The following is a 17,892-nucleotide window of genomic DNA, read 5'->3' on the forward strand; positions in this document are numbered from 1 at the left end:
GCCTGCTCTGCACCCACATCCAAAATGTTGCCCCGCTCATGATCAGGGTTGCTCCCAAATGTTTGGAGAAAGGTGGTAGTTTTGACCAGAAAAGGGTTTCTTCAGCCTTCCTCTGGAGGGTAGAAGTGTAAAACAGCTCAGAGAGGCCTCTGTGCTGACTGGCAGATGTCATTCCCATCCTGGCATGCCAAGGCCCTGAGGAAGCAGCTCATGGCAGAGTGCAGGAGGGCTCCTCCAGTGGAAGTGGAAAGGCACACGGACATTTGGCAATGATATTTCTCATTCCGCACCTGCCAAATCACTGTATTTGTTTCCTGAAAACAGTTACAAACTGCCTACTCCTTGCCCCAGCTTTAAAGAAATTCTGAGAAACAAAGCTCCATTTCCAAGGCAATGGTGTTTTTGGCATATGTCTCAGATTGTGTCTTGGATGAGATTTATACTGGTAACACATCCATCAACCTCAGATCACTGGTCATTTCCCAGGTTTGTGAAACTCCAATTATGTAGTGCTTTGATCATGAAAGAGCTCCACTACTACTGCTTTGTTCTGGTAGTAAGACCAGAAAACGGACATAAAGCTTTATGTAGCAGTAAAAAAAACAACAACAAAAAAACCCCCAAACCACCACTATACCCAGCCTGAAATCACTGATAACTTCTAAATTTTTCCTTCCAAGGGAACCTCCGAGTCCCATCATCAGTCACCAGCACACAGGAGTTTTATGCAATGCCTGAGGAGAGAGAACTGATTTGCAGAGAAACCCAGAGGCAGAGCACTATGCTAATACATCCTGCAACTGCTCCCCATTACTCATTGGGGGTACTCGAGCTCTTTATTGCCAGGGTTTATTAATGACTCCTAATTGATGACCGGTGCCCAGTACCCCAAAGTAAATAACTGCTACGCCTCATTAGCTCAAGAGACCTTCTCCTGATTTGAGGGCTGATCTATGAACACACAAATTGCACTGATTTAACAGAATCTCTTTCTAAATTGATTTAATTAGATCGGTATAACCTGTTTCTGTGGATGCTCTTGAATTTATTTGGAATCAGAGCAATGTACTGTGAGCCCCAACTGATGGTTTTTCTATCTTGTTCTCAATTAGAAACATTTGAGATAATTAGTGATAAGGAAAAGAAATGACCCTAGCACAACCCGAGTTCCTCCTATTGCTGATACTCTTTAGGGCAGGGTATGGTAACTTCACTCTGTCCATCATTTACAGATCTGCATCCTAAGCCCCAAGCATTTCATTCGACAAAAGGAATGCAAGCACTATTTAGGCACAATTTTAGTTTAAATCAGTGGCACTGCTGCTTTGTTGCTAACTACTGCTGATGGCAAACTAGGGGTTTATTCTATTTAAAACAAAACCTCTCCTCTTCATACACACAGCAGTGGCTTGGAGGGCTATAATGGTTTGATAAAGTAATCTAAAGGTTCTGGTAAAGAATAAAACCTGCTTAGGTGACCCTTCAAAACTCCACACCTGCATTCTGGTCATTCTCCTGGTGCCAAGTGAGGTTGTGGCTCCAGATAAATCAGCAGCCTTTTCCTGCCTTTGGATCAGCAGAATCCTAAAGGGCACACGGTAGGCTGTGTTTGGCAGAGCAATACCTGCTGAGAAATTGCTTCCAGCAATCTGTCAAGATTCAGGCCTGATAAAGACTCGAGCTTTTTTTTGGTTTAGCTTTTAGTACACAAAATAAGGGTTTTTTCTTACTTATTCTGGGCTGCTTTAGTGATCCTGCAACAAGAAAATACTTACGCTATCAACAGTACTGGCAAACAAACTGAAGTGGTTTGATTTCTGTTCAAATTTTTGCAACCTTGTTGCAAAGCTTCAAAAGACACACCATGGACAACTGAGTCAATGAAAGGGTCTGCATCAAACTTTCTTTTCTCAGCAGGTTTTGAGGCAGCACACACATACACACCTAACAGACAGCACAGGATATACCCAGAACCATCCATATGTAAAAGCTTATCCAGGCTCAAGCTAATCAGTTTTCTTTCCCCTTAAAATTTTTCATGTTCTTCCTCTACAGAAAATGCCTTATTTTTTCATGATAACATTCTGTTTTATGAAGTATTACTGAATGCTAGGCATATGTTTTTGTAAGTAATCACTCACAGCTTCACAAAAGTGACCCTTCTCATAGGTACAGCTATGGAACCAGTACTTGCTCTAGATAAACTTGGACACCAAACCTAATGTTTAGAGCCACTCTCTCTTTGGTTTATCTGCTTGCAGGTTTGGTACCAGAGCAATTTTGCTGTTTAAGGCTATGCTTTTATTAGTGGAATTATCATACCAGTGATGTGCCTATATGTGCATGTTTATTCCCTGTTCCAGGAAGAAAATGAGCAGTAGTAGACAAAAGAGCCAGGAAATGTGAAGCTGTACAACTCTGTGAGTAGATGATGGTGACATTTGCTCACTCCTTTCTTGCAAGGAAGACATTGATGCCTGGGAGTCAAATTGTGCTGACAGACTTCATGAGTTTCCACTCTGCCAGCAGAGTCAGGACACTTTATTCAACAAATTCCAGCAGAATCACCCTATTCCAGCTGTGCAGGAGACTACACCTGCCTACAGCCTCATCTCTAAGGACAGCTGTGCTGTGCCAAACAAACAGTGCCTATGTTCCTCATGGTGCGTTTAGAAAAAAAGTATTTGCAGCTGTACTCTTGGAAATAAAAAAACACGTGAAAATATTTAGGCTGGTCAAATGAACCAGAGAAAACTCTGTTTTTCTGTACATTATGCTGTATTTCAAACCCAAGAAAGGGCAAAGGCAGCACTTGAAATAACCAAGACTCTGACAGCACTGTAGGGATATGCTCCACCCTTAAAAGGAGAGCTTGAACAGGATTTAAACCACAAAGTCAAACTGTGAGATCAAGGATGTTGGCTGAGACCTGCACTGATGGAGCAGGGACAAAAAAGGAGCTGATGACCAGCAGAAGTGTCATTCCTCAAACAGTATGTTAAGCCAAGGTCACACCTGACCACCTCTGCTGGAGGGCCAGGGCAAGTCAAAGAAGTGTTGGCTCTTCATGCAAGGGCAGGAAGCTATTCCTGGCCAAGTACTCCACTCTAAAGTGGATTGCAGTCCCCAGGGAAATGCCTGCATTACTGCCAAGCACACAACTGCCACCCTAACTGCTTACAACAGCTGCCTTCATTTCTACCTGAGCTCTTTGTAAAGGATTTGGAGCCACCTGATCAAGATTGCTGTTCCTTGGTTTGTGACAACAAGTCAAAGAAATGCTGTGCTAGAGTTTAAACTCTTTAGGTAAGTTCTCTGCTGGAGAGTGCAGGAATGTGAAGGAATCAGTGTTTACTTTTCCTGGATGTAAAAAAATGCAAGACATTAGTTAAAAAATGGTATCATACACATGTAAATGGGTGACTACATGTCAGGAAACACTGTCAAAAATTTAGTCTTCTCTGCCTGTTCATTTTGACTAAAAATACAATACAGTATTCTAAAATTTCTTCTACAAAAACAATTAGGTACTGGAGTTTAATATTACACCCATAATTAGTAGCCTGGAACAGCAAAAAATAAGACAAAAAACATCCAGGTGTCCTTATTCAGTAGCTCATGTCACTTACTACTTGCACCTTGACAGTTTTAAGTAGCAGCCACTCTAGTTCAGTAAATGCAGAGCTGGCTTTTCTAGCTGCAGAGCCTGGAAAAAAATTAATTTGATATAAGGCACAAACTGTCCCTGAAGGCAAACATTGTCCAACACTAAAACCCTCACTGAACAGTCCTTAATGAATGTATTGGTAAAGAAATAACTATTTGAAAAAGGTAGTGTCTGAATAGCTTTCTATTAAAAATATCCAATATTGCCTTTTTTTAAAGTCATATAACTGAAAAATGGGAAGCCTTGCCCTTCCCCCACATCTTGCACTAGGGAAAGGTTACTACCTGGCAATGATACAGGCAGATATTGATTTAAATGATTATGGACCTGAAAAGTTCTTTCCTGTCATTTATTATCCTGTTGTAGCTGCCACCACACTTGTGCAATACTTTAAAAAAAAAAAAAAAAAAAAAAAAAAAAAAAAAGCTTAACAAAATGACATTAGAAAAACACTGCTTTAAACTGAATTCCAGCACAGATAATCACCTGATTATTTCTTCTTCTTGATATAATGAGCTGATGACTGGGCCTCCAAAACCAGTTTTGCTCTCCTTTCCCCTCTTCTCTGTTGTCTGAAAGAAAAAGAAAGATTAGTCCAGCATCCTGGCTGCCACCATATTCCCAACTCTCATTCCCAGTCCTGGCCCTTCAGGACCCAAAAGCTGAGCCTCTGTGAGGCAGCATAATATTCTGTTACTAGATTGCAAAGCTCGCCTTTATAAATCTATTTAATATAGATCTAAAATTAAATTTTATAATGGGCAGCATTTCCAAATGATTTACTCCCAAGAACTCTAGGATTCTGAATGATTCCCACCATAATAGAAATGAACAATTAGAATAATGATTGATCGATATGGAGCCCCAGGCCTACCTTTTCAGAAAACCATCCTGCGGCCTGGGATCTTCAATTGCCTGACTTTACGTTGATGCCAGACTTTCAGCAGGGGTAAGTGCCTGCTGTCTGAAAGCCTGACCCAATTAGGGGGTGCAGGGAACCACAAACCCCAACTCTTCCACTGCATTAAGTATTTTGGTTTTCAGATAAGCAGCCAAAACCGGTTTGGAATTTGCAGCAGTAATTCTTTACAGAACCAGCCCATTAATTGCAACTTGCTGCTGCCAGTGGACAGGTCTGAGGCTTTCTGTGAAGGCAGAGTGTCACACCTAGTGAGAAACAGATCAGGAGCAAAGTCCCAGCCTCTTACAGCTTCTCTGTAGCTGCAATACACAGAATCACAGAAACCTGGAATGATTCGGGTTGGAAGGAACCTTAAAAACCATCCAGTTTCACTCTCCTGTCATGAGCAGGGACACCTTCTACTAGAGCAGGGTGCTCCAAGCTCTGTGCAACACTCCCAGGAATGGGGCAGCCACAGCTTTTCTGGGCAACCTGTGCCAGAGCTTCCTCCCCCTCACAGGGGAGAATTCTTTTCTGATATTTAATCTAAACCTACTCTCTTTCAATTTGAAGTAATTCCCCCTTGTTCTGTCACTCCAGCTATTGCAAATAGTCTTTCGGCATCTTTCCTGTAGATTCCCTTCAGGTACTGGCCAGCCACAATTGGATCATTCTGACGCCTTATCTTGCCCAGGCTGTACAATCCCAATTCTCCCAGCCTTTCCACATAGAAGAGGTGCTTCATCCCTCTCATCAGCTTCATTACAGCTAAAAGCATTGCTGTCCCATCAGAATTCTACCTAGAAAGATGTGGACTATTTTTTTTAATAAAACATACTTGTATTTGTCTTTTTTCCTGCTCCTCAGGTTGGTTTTGTTTCAAATCAATGTACTAGTTCCCTCTAATACATTTACTTTTACATTCTGCCCAGCTTGAGCCAATCAGTTCCACCTTTCAGTTCTCCTGCACCAGTCCAAAGCCGTAACATTAGGTTTGTCGACATCACAGACATACTTCTTTATAAGAAGACATGGAAAGGAAATTGGCTTTGAAGACTATTCCATGGCAAGTAGCCTCTCTCTAATTTAGAGTAGAGGGTGACATGAAATTCTCCTTTCTTCAAGGGAAAGGGCTTCAGAGTCTGCACAGTGCAGTGCCCCTCTTAAAAATTTATTTAGCAGGGAACCTTACTGTCCATCAATTACTTCGATTCCACTAATAAAATAAAATTAATTTCAGATCACCTGAAAGTGCACAGAAGAGTAACTCCTATACAATGAAGCTATACTCACAATGAGTCTATCCTGTGTGATACTGAGCCATGATGGGCATTCAATCAGTGTCAGAAACCCAAAAAAACTTTTAATCTATATTCTTTTATCTCTTCCCACTGTAGTTCTTGGTTGTTGCTTTTTTCTCAAGTCAGAAAAAAAAAACATTTGAAAAAATACATTTAATCTTTCTAGAGGCAGAAATTGTTAAAAAAGAAGATTTCTAGGATTAAGTTCACCTTCTCTGCACAACAAATGCATTTCTACCAAAGATTAATCATGTTGATTGAGTACACATAAGGTCATCAGGAAACTTAGTGATAAAAGCTTTCCCAAAAACACTCAGGGAAAAACTTCTCTGGCTTTTAATCCATATACAAGTTACTTTGTCCAAGTAGCTTTTATCTCATCTCTTTCACACAGAAATAAATAATTCAATATTCAGTTTATGAATGTTGAAGCAAGCTTATTCTATCACAGTCCTTGATATGCAAAAGAAGTTTATGAAGAAGGCCCAGGAAAATATTCTGTTTTCTCAATATTTAACCATGAAGGCAGAGACAAGGCTCCACCATTCATCCTCAACTGTATTTTCAACGGGGAATGACTCCAGGCTTGCCAAAGAAGTTAACTCTGCTGCAGCACAGATACAAACTGCTTTCTTTCAATGCAGATACAAACTGGTTTCTTTCCAGGTGCCTTTGACAACCTGCCTATCCATGAGCTCATCACTTCCAAAATCCTCGCTGCCCAGCCTGCCGGAACTTCCACGCAATATCTGAGCACGATGTTCCAAACTCAGGGACACAAAAAGTGGGCCACGAAGCAGCAGTTCCCTCCAAATCACGTCACAGCTACTGACAGGACTGACAGCAACTGGTGTTTTTATTTGTTGTTCGTCCTGGCTGAATGGATCAGTAACACATAGATGCCTTTTTTCTTCTTAAATCTCTTGACATTTTTATAGCAAAAGAGGGCTTTTAGGGCTACCTATATGCAGATAATGACTCATGAGTTTAAAGTCACATTACCCTGCAAACCACAATGAAATTAAAAACTGACACTGCAAATTTCCTATCTGTCCTCCGTTAAAAAGGCACTAATAATTAACTATGTGGTTCTCAATTAAGCCAGCTCAATTTCTTTCACTGCTGGCAGCACTGTCCAGAAGCACTGCAGATGCACAGCTTAACTAGCAAGGAACAGGATGATCCAGAGCTTCCATAATTTGGACCCTGAACACAAGGGAGATGACAGCAGTAGCATCTACAGCACTTGGATCATGCAAGAGAGGTGCTGTAGGAAAGGCAAAATTGCTGTGGACTCCATAAAGACAAGATAGTGCTCTTAAAGTGCCAGTTAAACACTGTGGGGAATAAAGAGGAATTTGTGACAGCGGAGGATTGCACCCACATGCCAAAGCACTGGCAGTGGCATGTAAGAAAGGGGAGGAAAGATGATAGAGAAGCATAAGACATGCCTTAAACAGTGAAAATTTTCACATTTTCCCCTTGCCCACTGATGCTTTGTGGCTGGTGTACAATTAAGGCTGATGTCGAAGTCGCTGCTCCTGTGACAGTTAACTTTGGTGGGCGGGTCTGGCTGGCCAAAACCGGCATAAATCACGGGCAAATCTGGACTTCAGTATGCAGCAAACGTACTCCTGAAGAGACATCTGCAATTCCCCGGACTCCAGCTGGGCTCAGGGACTGGCGCAGGGAACTCCACTAAGCCCAGAACTATCCTTCTCAAATGTCACCAGGAATGCCAGGAGAAAAGCCACACTCCTCCAGGAACAGACAGTGGAGCATCCTTGTCCCTGCCTCAGTGCACTGGATTTGTCAATACCAGCCCAGTTTGATCCAAGGGACAATGGCATCCCAGCTGGCTGTCACTGGCAATGCTGCTCCAGGCAGCCTCAAAGCCTGACAACCACTTTCGGAACAAAATGGAAATACAGGGACTAATATTTGCTAACATCATTAATTCTTTTTTTCTTCCCCACTCCCCCTTCTTCCTTTATCCACCATGTCAAGATGTATACTTTTAAATTGTTGTCAGCCATAAAACAGACGTCGTGTCCCAGTTCAGAGGTTAACATATAATGACAGACACATTAAAAACCCTGTCCAATGCCTCACTGAAAATTTCAGCTCCATCTTCTCTTCAACAAGACAGTGGCTCAAACTCACTTATAAGCTTTAACAACATTAAAGCCTAATCATGATTGAAAAATAAAGGAGAAAGAGAAGATGGTTTTATCATACTAAGCATTATGGAAATGCAAAACGATTAGAGACAAACATTTTCTTTGTGAGGGTTGTGTCACAAAACTCTCCCACGATCACAACAAGATCCATTTCTCCTTCAGCATTTTTGGGGAGTGGGATGAAAATTACCATTTAAAAGGAGGAGCAGTAGTTTCCTGATGGGGGTTGGTTTGGTGGATCACTTTCTTGCTCTGTCTCTGAAGACAGGACAGGGATGGTTCTTTTTCATTTCCACACCCAAGCTTTGTTCCAGTCTACACAAAACAGACTACAACAGATATAACAAGATGGCAAATTCATGGGTCCTCCCAATGACCCACTTCAGGCTCAAGAGCCAGAAGTAGTCACAGAGATGCAAATGACTTCACTCTCAGTGATTAGCTGGGCTGGAATGGGACACAGCTATTTACATACAGGGCAAGGGACTCCTAATTCTGACAGAAGGAAGGTACAGAGAAGCCCTATAGAAATATTACAAAACAGCAGGAACAGCATAATTTTCAGTAAAGCCTTTAAAAAAATGGAAGATCCTAATTTCAAGTTAACAGAAGAGCTAGATCCTGGGCATGGGTTAAACGTAGGGCATCCCAGTTTTATCCTGAGCAACACGAGAACTCTCCTGGTTGGTTTTGCATGCCCAGACACCCAGCAAACACAGCAATAGCTATTTGACAAGGCACGTGGCTGTGCTGCACTGCATATCTATCATCCCCCCAATTCCTTCACATCTCGCTCTGACTTTTCTCCACACCCAAAACTTTTAAATAACTTCTCAAAAATACATATTTAAGAAGAAGAGAAAGCCATCAGCAAGAAAAGGTTCATCTCATCAAAATACTTATCTTCAAAGCTCCCCTGGCTAATGCCTTAAAATGGTCAAGACTAAGATTTTTCATCACCATGCACCTTGAAAACAGAAAAGTGTGACAATTTGAACGAGTGATGCATCAGGATCTCACACCTGAACCACCAAACCACAGAGAAGAAGTTTGCACTACTTATTGTATTATTTTCCTCTTCTTCTGAGCCTGATACCACTTAAGTCATAATAGCAGCTGTATCCAGCTCTGTGGGATGCAGACAAGGAATACTTCTAACAAAATGACTCCAGCCAAAGCTTCTCAAGCGTTTCCACAGCAGCAAATGCCTAGTGCAGATTCCAGTCTGCATTTGTGCTGCACAATTCACCTTCCCCCAGCTCACCTGTTCCTCCAGTGCAGGTGTCAGCCTGGTACATTCCCTGGCTTTCCTGCATGGCCAGGCATAGAACCCAGCCCTGGAGACAGAGACACAATCACCTTGCCCTGTACCTGTCTGCAAGGTGCACACACAGCAGCAGACAGGTAAAACACTCTCCTTGGCAGGAATGTGGCAGCCTTCAGCAGCCACCGAAATCTGCCATGGCCTTTCTAAGCGCTGCAGGGCTCTGAAGTGCAACCAAGGGTCCTGAGCCACCAAGCCCAGAGGAGCTGCAGTCGCTGGATGCTCACAGAGATCTGCTTGGCAGGGGTAGGAGAAACCTTGGCCCACGTCTCAGCTCCCCAAACTACACCTGGGAGGTGTAGCAACTCCCGTCGGTTATTCTGGCAGACACGTGGTGTGCTGGAACCCTGTCAAGCTCACAAGAAGGTACCAGTAAATCCCTGACATATGCTGATTGAATTGTAATTAAGGTGGTATAGTCTCAGGAGAGACATTTACAGAAGACACTTCAGACACAAGAGCGGACCTGCTCTGCTGGCCACCATGTTCCCCTAATGCTCTGGATTAACATTTCTCTATTTGAGGAGTGAGGGTTATTAGGGAGACAACAAGAAAATGTAAACTCTCCTAAAGTTTCAGACACTCGTCCCCCCTCCTCTCCCTGTGTGCCACGGCCTGGCCATCCCCCTGGGAAGGGAACTTGGGCAGAGACTAATTGTATTTGACAGCAGCAATTACACACAAGGCTGGAGATTAGAAGCTCGTTAATTGCGTGTGCCATAATTGCTGCCGTCTTTTCCTTTGCTAGTTAAGGCCAGTGCCAGGAGAGCCACGGGGAGGAGGGTGCTCTCCACCCCAAACGCAGGTGGTCCGAAGATGAGAGCCCTGGGATGGGGAGGAGATGTCCCTTGTCCCCCACGCCGCGGGAGGCTCCTGACCCCGGAACAATGCGGGAGGGTCCTCCGGCAGTGCGGCTAATGAGGCGTGAAATGAGGACAAACAATGTTCTCTTTCCAAAGGTATTTTCCACCTGTATCCTTCTGACTTTACAGCTCGGCTGAACTTCACGTACCTGCAGCGGGAGCGAAGGCAAATATTAACCCTTTGGAGGTGATGCTACTACAGGAAATGTATCTTTAACCAATTAAAAAATTAGGCATCGTTTTACGTGGTTCAAATTCATCAAATCCTTCCCTCCTGACTAAGATATGAACTCAGCATTTCTCACCACTCTTTACTGACCACTGTAAGACATGAACACCCAAATGAGATACAAACTCTCCCGGCTGAGGACAGCCTCTGCAAAGCCACCTTTCGCAAAAGGCTGCCCAATTAATGACTGTCATAAACAGACTATTTTAATGTTCCTCTCCCAACAATCCTTCTTGGCTCCCCGCAGCAGCTCTGCCCGAGCGTGCACATGACTCAGCACCTGGAGCCTTTTCAAGAGCCCACTGAGGATCTGAACAATCTGAGCAAACTGCCCGTGAAAAACGGCAGCACACTCTGCAGGATAACGTGGGGTTGAAGTGGGCTTTTTTTGTGTTTGTTGTAAATATCGAAGGGGCAGTTTCGTTAATATTCCAATAATGTCTACGTAAAGTTTTCCGGTTCTTTTAAGTCTCATCACAGAATTTCCTTTTAAAAATGCAATTTAAGACAGGGAAAATATTTTCCAGATTACAGTCAAAAATTAAAAACATTCTCTAAGTAATGTCATAGTTAAACAGTGCTGTGATTTAAAGCAAAGCCTTGCAGATTACTCATTTAACTATAATGACTAAATTAATAACTGCACCGTAATCACAGTTGGAAATTAGTAGTAAAGACAGTCAGGGGAAGGGAAATAAATGTAAAATGCATAACGTAATTTTCAGCAAGTCTTACGCTTGCTAGGAGCTGTGATTTCATGACTCACTGTACACATTTTAACATATGCATGGAAGGAAATATTATGCTCAATAAAAAGCCCTAAAGCAGTGGCTTCCCATAGTTTTTGGTTTGTGGAGCACTTTTTTTAAAAGGAAAAGCAGACATGGAGGCAGCAAACAGAAGACCACTGACAGGCTCCTTTCCTCACATTTTTTTCATGGACTCTTGCAGATTCCCAATGTCTGCAGACCAAAGGGTGAAGTGTTTGGACCCTTCCAGAGCGAAGGAAACCAGGTCAGCCCTGGAGCAATCAATCCCTTCCATCCCATCACCTGTATGAAAATACTTGAATGCCAAAGCAGAGGGGACCAAACTAGACACAAACACAGCCTGTACTGTAATTGTTGGGGGTTTTTGTCAATCTAATACAAGATATTTATAGAGATTTATAGAGACATTTGTAGGAGAAATAAATTCATTCTGAGCCAAGCTGGAAATACTGAACAACTCCGTGGCTCAGGATGAAACGGGTGCTCTGAAGCCTGAAAACTGAAGGCAACCCCAGCTTTTGATAAATAAAAGACATCAGCAGCCATCCTCTGCTTTCTGTAGTGACACTGGGCCAGACATCACTGCAGTGGCCAGCATCTCCACAAAGGATAAAAAGGAACAGCTCTGAGGCTGCCAGACCAGTGCCATGGACATTTGTTTCCCACAGCACATCTCGGTTGTGAAGGCAGAGGGTGGATTTATGAGGTCTGCAGGCACAGAAATGGAAGAGTGAAGAGATCTTTGCTGGTCTCAAGCAGGAACAAGGTTTCCAAATGTACAGTGCAACCCTTGGCAGGCTCAGCCAGAGGGATGCAGCATCTGGATGCAGCTGCCTATGGACAGCCCTTAGTGCTGAGCACTGAGGCTGTGCCTGAGCCTTTCCTTTGTGTTGGTTAATTCAGTTCAGAGTACCTACAGGATGCTCCAGAGACTTTTGAGGAGTGCTACCTTCCCTTAGATTAGGAGTAATTTGGACACAACAGTGTCCAAGGACCCAAGTAGGAGACAAGAGCTGCGCTTTTAAAGGAAAACTTTTTCCAATCTAAGAGACAAATAGCGTTTACATGACATGAACCAATGTGTTAGTTAACATCCAAACAAAATCTTAATCTCCAGTAATTACACTCAATACTTCCTTGATATTTCCTGTAAAGAGCAAGATAAACATAACCACTTAACTTTTTTCTAACTCAAAAAGCAGTATTTTCTCTGAAGAAACAGCTTAATTATGCTACAGCTTGTGTTATACACAAAACAATTACAGTTGGTTTCTCCCACTCAAAAGCATATGCTATTCTTAATTAACACACTCCATCTTTTAAACCAGCCCTTGCCCTGCCATGTGAAGCAGCAGGGCACACAGATCCTTCCAGTGTTTGAATACTTTCAAGTAAATGTCTACAACTCCACACTTAAACATCAACACATTACATATTCCACAGTAAAATAAACCTCCAATTTCTACCCAAGTTCCTGAATTTTTTAAGAGCCTCTGACACAGCAAGCTGAGAGTCTTGTGACAGCTTCAATTACTTGAAAAAATAGCCTTTTTTTTTTTTTTTTTTAATTAAAGGTTGAACCCTTCCCCATTTAAAGCAGTCAAGCCTGGTGGGTTGCTGGCCAAAACAGGAGCAGGAGACTGAGGAGGGGCTACCACAGCTCCCAAGGGAGCAGCAAAGCAAGTCAAAGCCCCCCTCTGGAATGTCCACCAAGTGCCATAAGCAGAGGATTCAGTCCCTGCTCCTCCCACCCTCACTCACCACCTCACTTGGCCATCCCAAGAGACAGTATTTTTCCATGTTTCTGGACACTCTGGGAAAATATTGGGATCCACAGGTGTCAGGAAGACTCTCTCCTGCTTAGGAAGTGACCTGGGCAGCAGGAATCATCACAGAACCACAGAATGGTTTGGGTAGGATAGCAGCTTAAAAGTCACCTAATCCCAACCCCAGCTAAAACTGGGCAAAGAAAGCAGATCTTGCCTTCTTGGTGCTCCTCACTTCACCTTGCAATTTCCTATTAAATTTTTCCTCCCCTTCCAAACCTCCTGTTCCACCAGAGGCTCTGCTTTCTGTCTCAAGCTCCTGAACTGCCCATGGCAGCTTCCTGCTTGGTTCAACAGTTCTGCCAGCCCATCCTGCAGCTTTCCCAGCCCCTAGTTCTGTCACGTAGCACTACCAAAAGCATCATGTACCCATTTGTTTTAGCCAGAGGAGTTTTCAGTACAGAAATGAACCCTACAGAAAGGTTTTGATTGCTAGTGGAGTCACTTCTCATGTCACAACACTGCTCTTTCCTGCTTCCAGCGTCACACAGCTACTTCACAACAATGAGCTTTTCAATGCTTTCGTCATTCACATTTCTGTGGCTGAGGAGGAGCAGCATTGCTGCTAAAACCTGCAACAAATGAAATCTGCATTTGGCATTTAAACACCTTCCTTGCCTTGCCAGAAACTGCCACCTCAGGGCAGAAATGACAGAGGGCACCTCTGGTTGCGTGTCAGTCATTTCAGCTTCTGGTCTGAAATTTCAACAAATTCAACCTTGCCATCTCAGTTTAAGCCAAGATCTTGGGCCCTCCCTGGAAATATCAGTATTTAACCATTTTCTGTCAATTCAGCAACAGAAGCACCAACCTTCAGTAAAGGATCTGCAGCAACTGACACCTGATCTGGTGAACAGGTCCTTCCCTGACACTGAGATGCTTTCTCAGCTAGGAGAGCAATTGCTCAAGTGAAGTTTTAAGATTCCAGAGCTCAGCTGCCTCCCATGCTTCCAATCCCATAGCTGTGGAATCACAGAAGAACTGCAGCCAGCCAGCAGAACCTGTTACTTCTGGACAATGATTACAGGGATGAGAGAAAAGCAAAATATTCCCTGCTGTACAGAAAGTTACACAGTAAAGTGATTTGCCTCACTCTGTTAGATCTTGTCATCACTGTACACCAGTAGTTTGAGATTATATATATATAAATTTACTTCCTCTTTTTTTTTCAGTTGCCTCTGGTGTATCTGGCTAGCATGCAGTGTCTTCATCCACCTGCAAGCCAGGAATTGTGATGCTGGGATGCCACACACATCACTTTGCTGCAGCAGCACACTCAGCAAGGCGGAGCTGCACCTCTAATTATTCTTTTTTTCTGAATACATCCCAAATAGTATGTTCTGTATTATTTCTGTAATCAGTGCAAGATGGTGAAAGTTAATTCAGTGATATATTCAAAAGAAAAATGTTTAAATATTAACATTTAACCAAAATCACTAATGGTGACTCCCCTCATTTTCTTGGTTGGAATTCTCAAACCCCACTGCTGTTACATCCAAGTAGTTCCAAGAGAATGTCTTATGCTACTCACAGCACACTAACAACAGAGTGCATTGACACTGCTGGATCTGAGCTGGAAAAATGAGGACTAGCATCTCCACAAGCCAAAGTTTTCCCTTGGAGGGCTGGTAAGATTGCACATTTAACATACAGTATGTTTTCAGCAAGAACAGGCAGGTTAACAGGAGGGAGAGAGAACAGGCATAACCCTTGTCATGACAATTCTCTCCTTTGAAGAAGCTTAGGGGCACAGAAATGTGGGCAACCTCTGTACAGGATTCCATACAGCCTTCAATCCACGACTGCATTGCTGGTTTGCTGCCTAAACTTCAGCCTCTCTGAAATACAGACTTGCAGCTTGGCACTGTTGTATTTCAATCAATCGCTTGGTCGAGGAGCAGAATGTCATAAATAAAAGGAGCCGAGACCATAAATTTCTGCAGAGATGTAAAATCAAAGAGAACAATCCAACAGACTCCCAGGGGGTGGGAGGCTGACACATATTCCAGCTGTTTATATTTCCACTATGAGATGCTTGTTCATTTTAACTTCTTCACTTCTGCACAGCTTGCCAGAGCCACAATTCCAAACAACTGAAAATCTCAGCGTGGGTCTGGCATTTTGTTTTGTGCTCTACAATAAAAGGCTGCAGGAGAGAAAAAAAAAGCCTGTGATTTATCAAACTTGTCCACAAACAAGCCCCACCAGCACAGCACCCCAATGCCTGGCAGGTGAGTTATTTGCAAAGACAGGGACAGAAAGGCAGCAAATCACCTATGGACAGCTTTGTTTGTGAGTAGGATCTGTATCAAGGACTTAAAGCATCAGCACACACTCCTTATGAGAAGATACAGCAAAGCAACACTACCCACCTTTATTGCAGAAGAACAGAGAAATTTAGTTTGTATTTGTTCGTGTGGTATTTTAGTTTGACACAAGAGGAACTACAAAACATCCCCTTGCTAATAAGAAAAATTGGTTCTGAAATCATGCTCCAAAAGCAAAGCACTTAAAGTCTAATTCTGCAGATAACAAAGTACCTTTTTTCCAACTTGGATAAAATAAGGTGGGTGACTCTCACAAATAAGAGTGAAGTGTACACAAACTGCAAGGTTTGTGAGTCATGCACAGCAAATAACTGCATCCTCCACTAACTCCACGTGCATGCTAGAGATTGTCCCTCATACAGCTGGCAAAAGGCAGCAGGGCAGAAGAATTCCTCTGTGTGTTAAGACCTAAACTTTCTCAGGATCTAAACACCCTCCAAAACTACTACATACCCTAATGTGGTTCAAAAAAAAACACAACCCAGCAGTTTGTCTAAAACCAGAGGACACTGTAGTCTTACATGCCCCAAAGCCAAGAGCCTGAGGTGGATCAATTTTCTTGTTTTAATCTTAATTACTAGTGCCTTGATTTCTGCTAAAAATATAATAATAAAAAATACAGGTTTGATGATTTGGTTTTGCTCTGTTTTGTTTTCAAAGGGGAAGAGCTTGATTAGAGTCTACAAATTGTTTCAGTGATATGCTTCTTCCAATGTGGTCACCACAGAAATTTATTTAAAAAAAAAAAAAAAAAAAAAAAAAAAAAAAAAAAAAAAAAAAAAGAAGAAAGAATGAGCAGCGATCTTTGTTCTCCATATTTTGTTAGAAATTATTATTATTGTTACCAACAACATCTGGGTTAAAACAAACAAACAAACAAAAAGAGATATGAAATCTCCTAAGGATGAAGTGCCACATACAAAGAAATGTGCAGAGCAAAGCCCCTGCAGTGCTGTTCCACAGCTCCTCTTCCCAATGTGCTGCATTAGCACAGGACAGCAAGCTTTGGGGAGCACAGCCATAATTTCATTAGTGCCCACTTCACATGACACAATTACATTGCTTTTATATTACAAAATAAATAAAGTCACTGTTCTTCAAAGTTTTTGACCTCGCAGCACAGCAAGCCATAAATTGAGATATTTCCCCAAACAAAGCAGGTATGTGAGCTCACTGCTGCTGGTGACAGGCAGAGAGAGACCCAAAGAGGTCTTTTCCCTTCCTTCTCTTCCCATCCCCCTTGTAATCCTGCCCACATCACTCTGCTGCTCTTTCCCAACCACAAACAGTGGCTGCTGGGCCAGATTATCAAGGGGGACATCTGTTTGACTGATAGACAAAACAGGAAAACACGATGGGTGCACTCGTTTTGTTTACAGACAACAGTTTTTCTAACGCTTTTCTTAATTTCCAGAAGAAATTCCGCTGGCCTGCAGAAGTAACCAAGAAACCCGGAGATTTCAGCCTGAAACTGCATTTACCAGCCACTAATCTAATTCTTAGAAGTTGACCAGACATAAAACGTGTAAGCTGCAAGAGATCAAAGCTTCTTGTTTATGATATTAACAGGACAAACCTGAGCAATGAATCCAAATTTAAGAAAAATGCAAGTTTTGATTTCCAAATTTTTTTTTAATGTCATTGGAAACTGAGTTTGTACTTGAGTCATTACAGAAATTTTTCAGTTCTCTTGGAGATCCTACGCTACAGAGATTCCAAGTTGCCTTGGAGAGCTTACTTAAATCCAAGAGGCTCATCAATTTAAATCAATTGGTAAAATAATTCAGTTAACACCTGGGGCAACCTGCCTAAAGCACATATAGAACCTCAGCTCTTCTGCAAATCTGGGAATTGTTTCTCCTGCTTTTCACTGTATCCCCAAACTGCAAATTCTCTTTCTCACATTTTACTTTCAACTAGCTTATTGCATATAAATGTGACAGAGAAAGGTTAATTCACCAGAAGGCAGAAGGGATGGAGCCCAGCCCTGGGCACAGGGTACCTGGCCACCCACCTTATCAAATATTGCCCCCTGCAGTACTTCCTGCAAAAACACCCAGTGGACAAATGCATTTGTTTTATTCCCGAAGGTTTTCCAGCTTACTGGACTGCTCCGAGCCTGCAGCAATTGCGCATTTGCTATTTTATTCACCCTGAACTTTTTTTCTGTTTCATGAGCCTTTTTGTTCCCCAAGGGTCCTCTCCTGGCATGACCTGGTGCTCCCACACCAACCCAGCAAAGGAGAGATTTTGCTCCCATTCACTGTTTGGGCCAGAGTACAGAGAATGAAATCCTCCCCTACACAAACAAGGCACAGAATAGCACTTTAAAAAAGCCACAGACAACCTTCTCCCCTGTAAACATCAGAACTGGGACTTCACACCTTTAAAAGCCTAAAATGATGTTTGGTGAATGCCTGTTTTCTTTGAGGTGGAGCTCTCTTTCCTTTAGAGAGAAGTCTCTGCTCTTCAGATTCCTGATCACCAACTTTCCTCATTACACA

General features: G+C 42.6%; 1 protein-coding gene across 1 annotated transcript in view; it reads right to left on the bottom strand.

Annotated features, from left to right (window-relative positions):
* The window catches only part of ACBD6 (acyl-CoA binding domain containing 6), an 81,607-nt gene that overhangs the window by 51,829 nt on the left and 11,886 nt on the right, over positions 1-17,892 (bottom strand). The window contains exon 4 of the mRNA XM_066324740.1: positions 4,154-4,239. Within this exon, the coding sequence (XP_066180837.1) occupies positions 4,154-4,239 (86 nt within the window). The remainder of the gene's footprint in view (positions 1-4,153; positions 4,240-17,892) is intronic.

Source organism: Sylvia atricapilla, chromosome 9 (genome assembly GCF_009819655.1).
Source record: "Sylvia atricapilla isolate bSylAtr1 chromosome 9, bSylAtr1.pri, whole genome shotgun sequence".
Lineage (NCBI taxonomy): Eukaryota > Metazoa > Chordata > Aves > Passeriformes > Sylviidae > Sylvia > Sylvia atricapilla.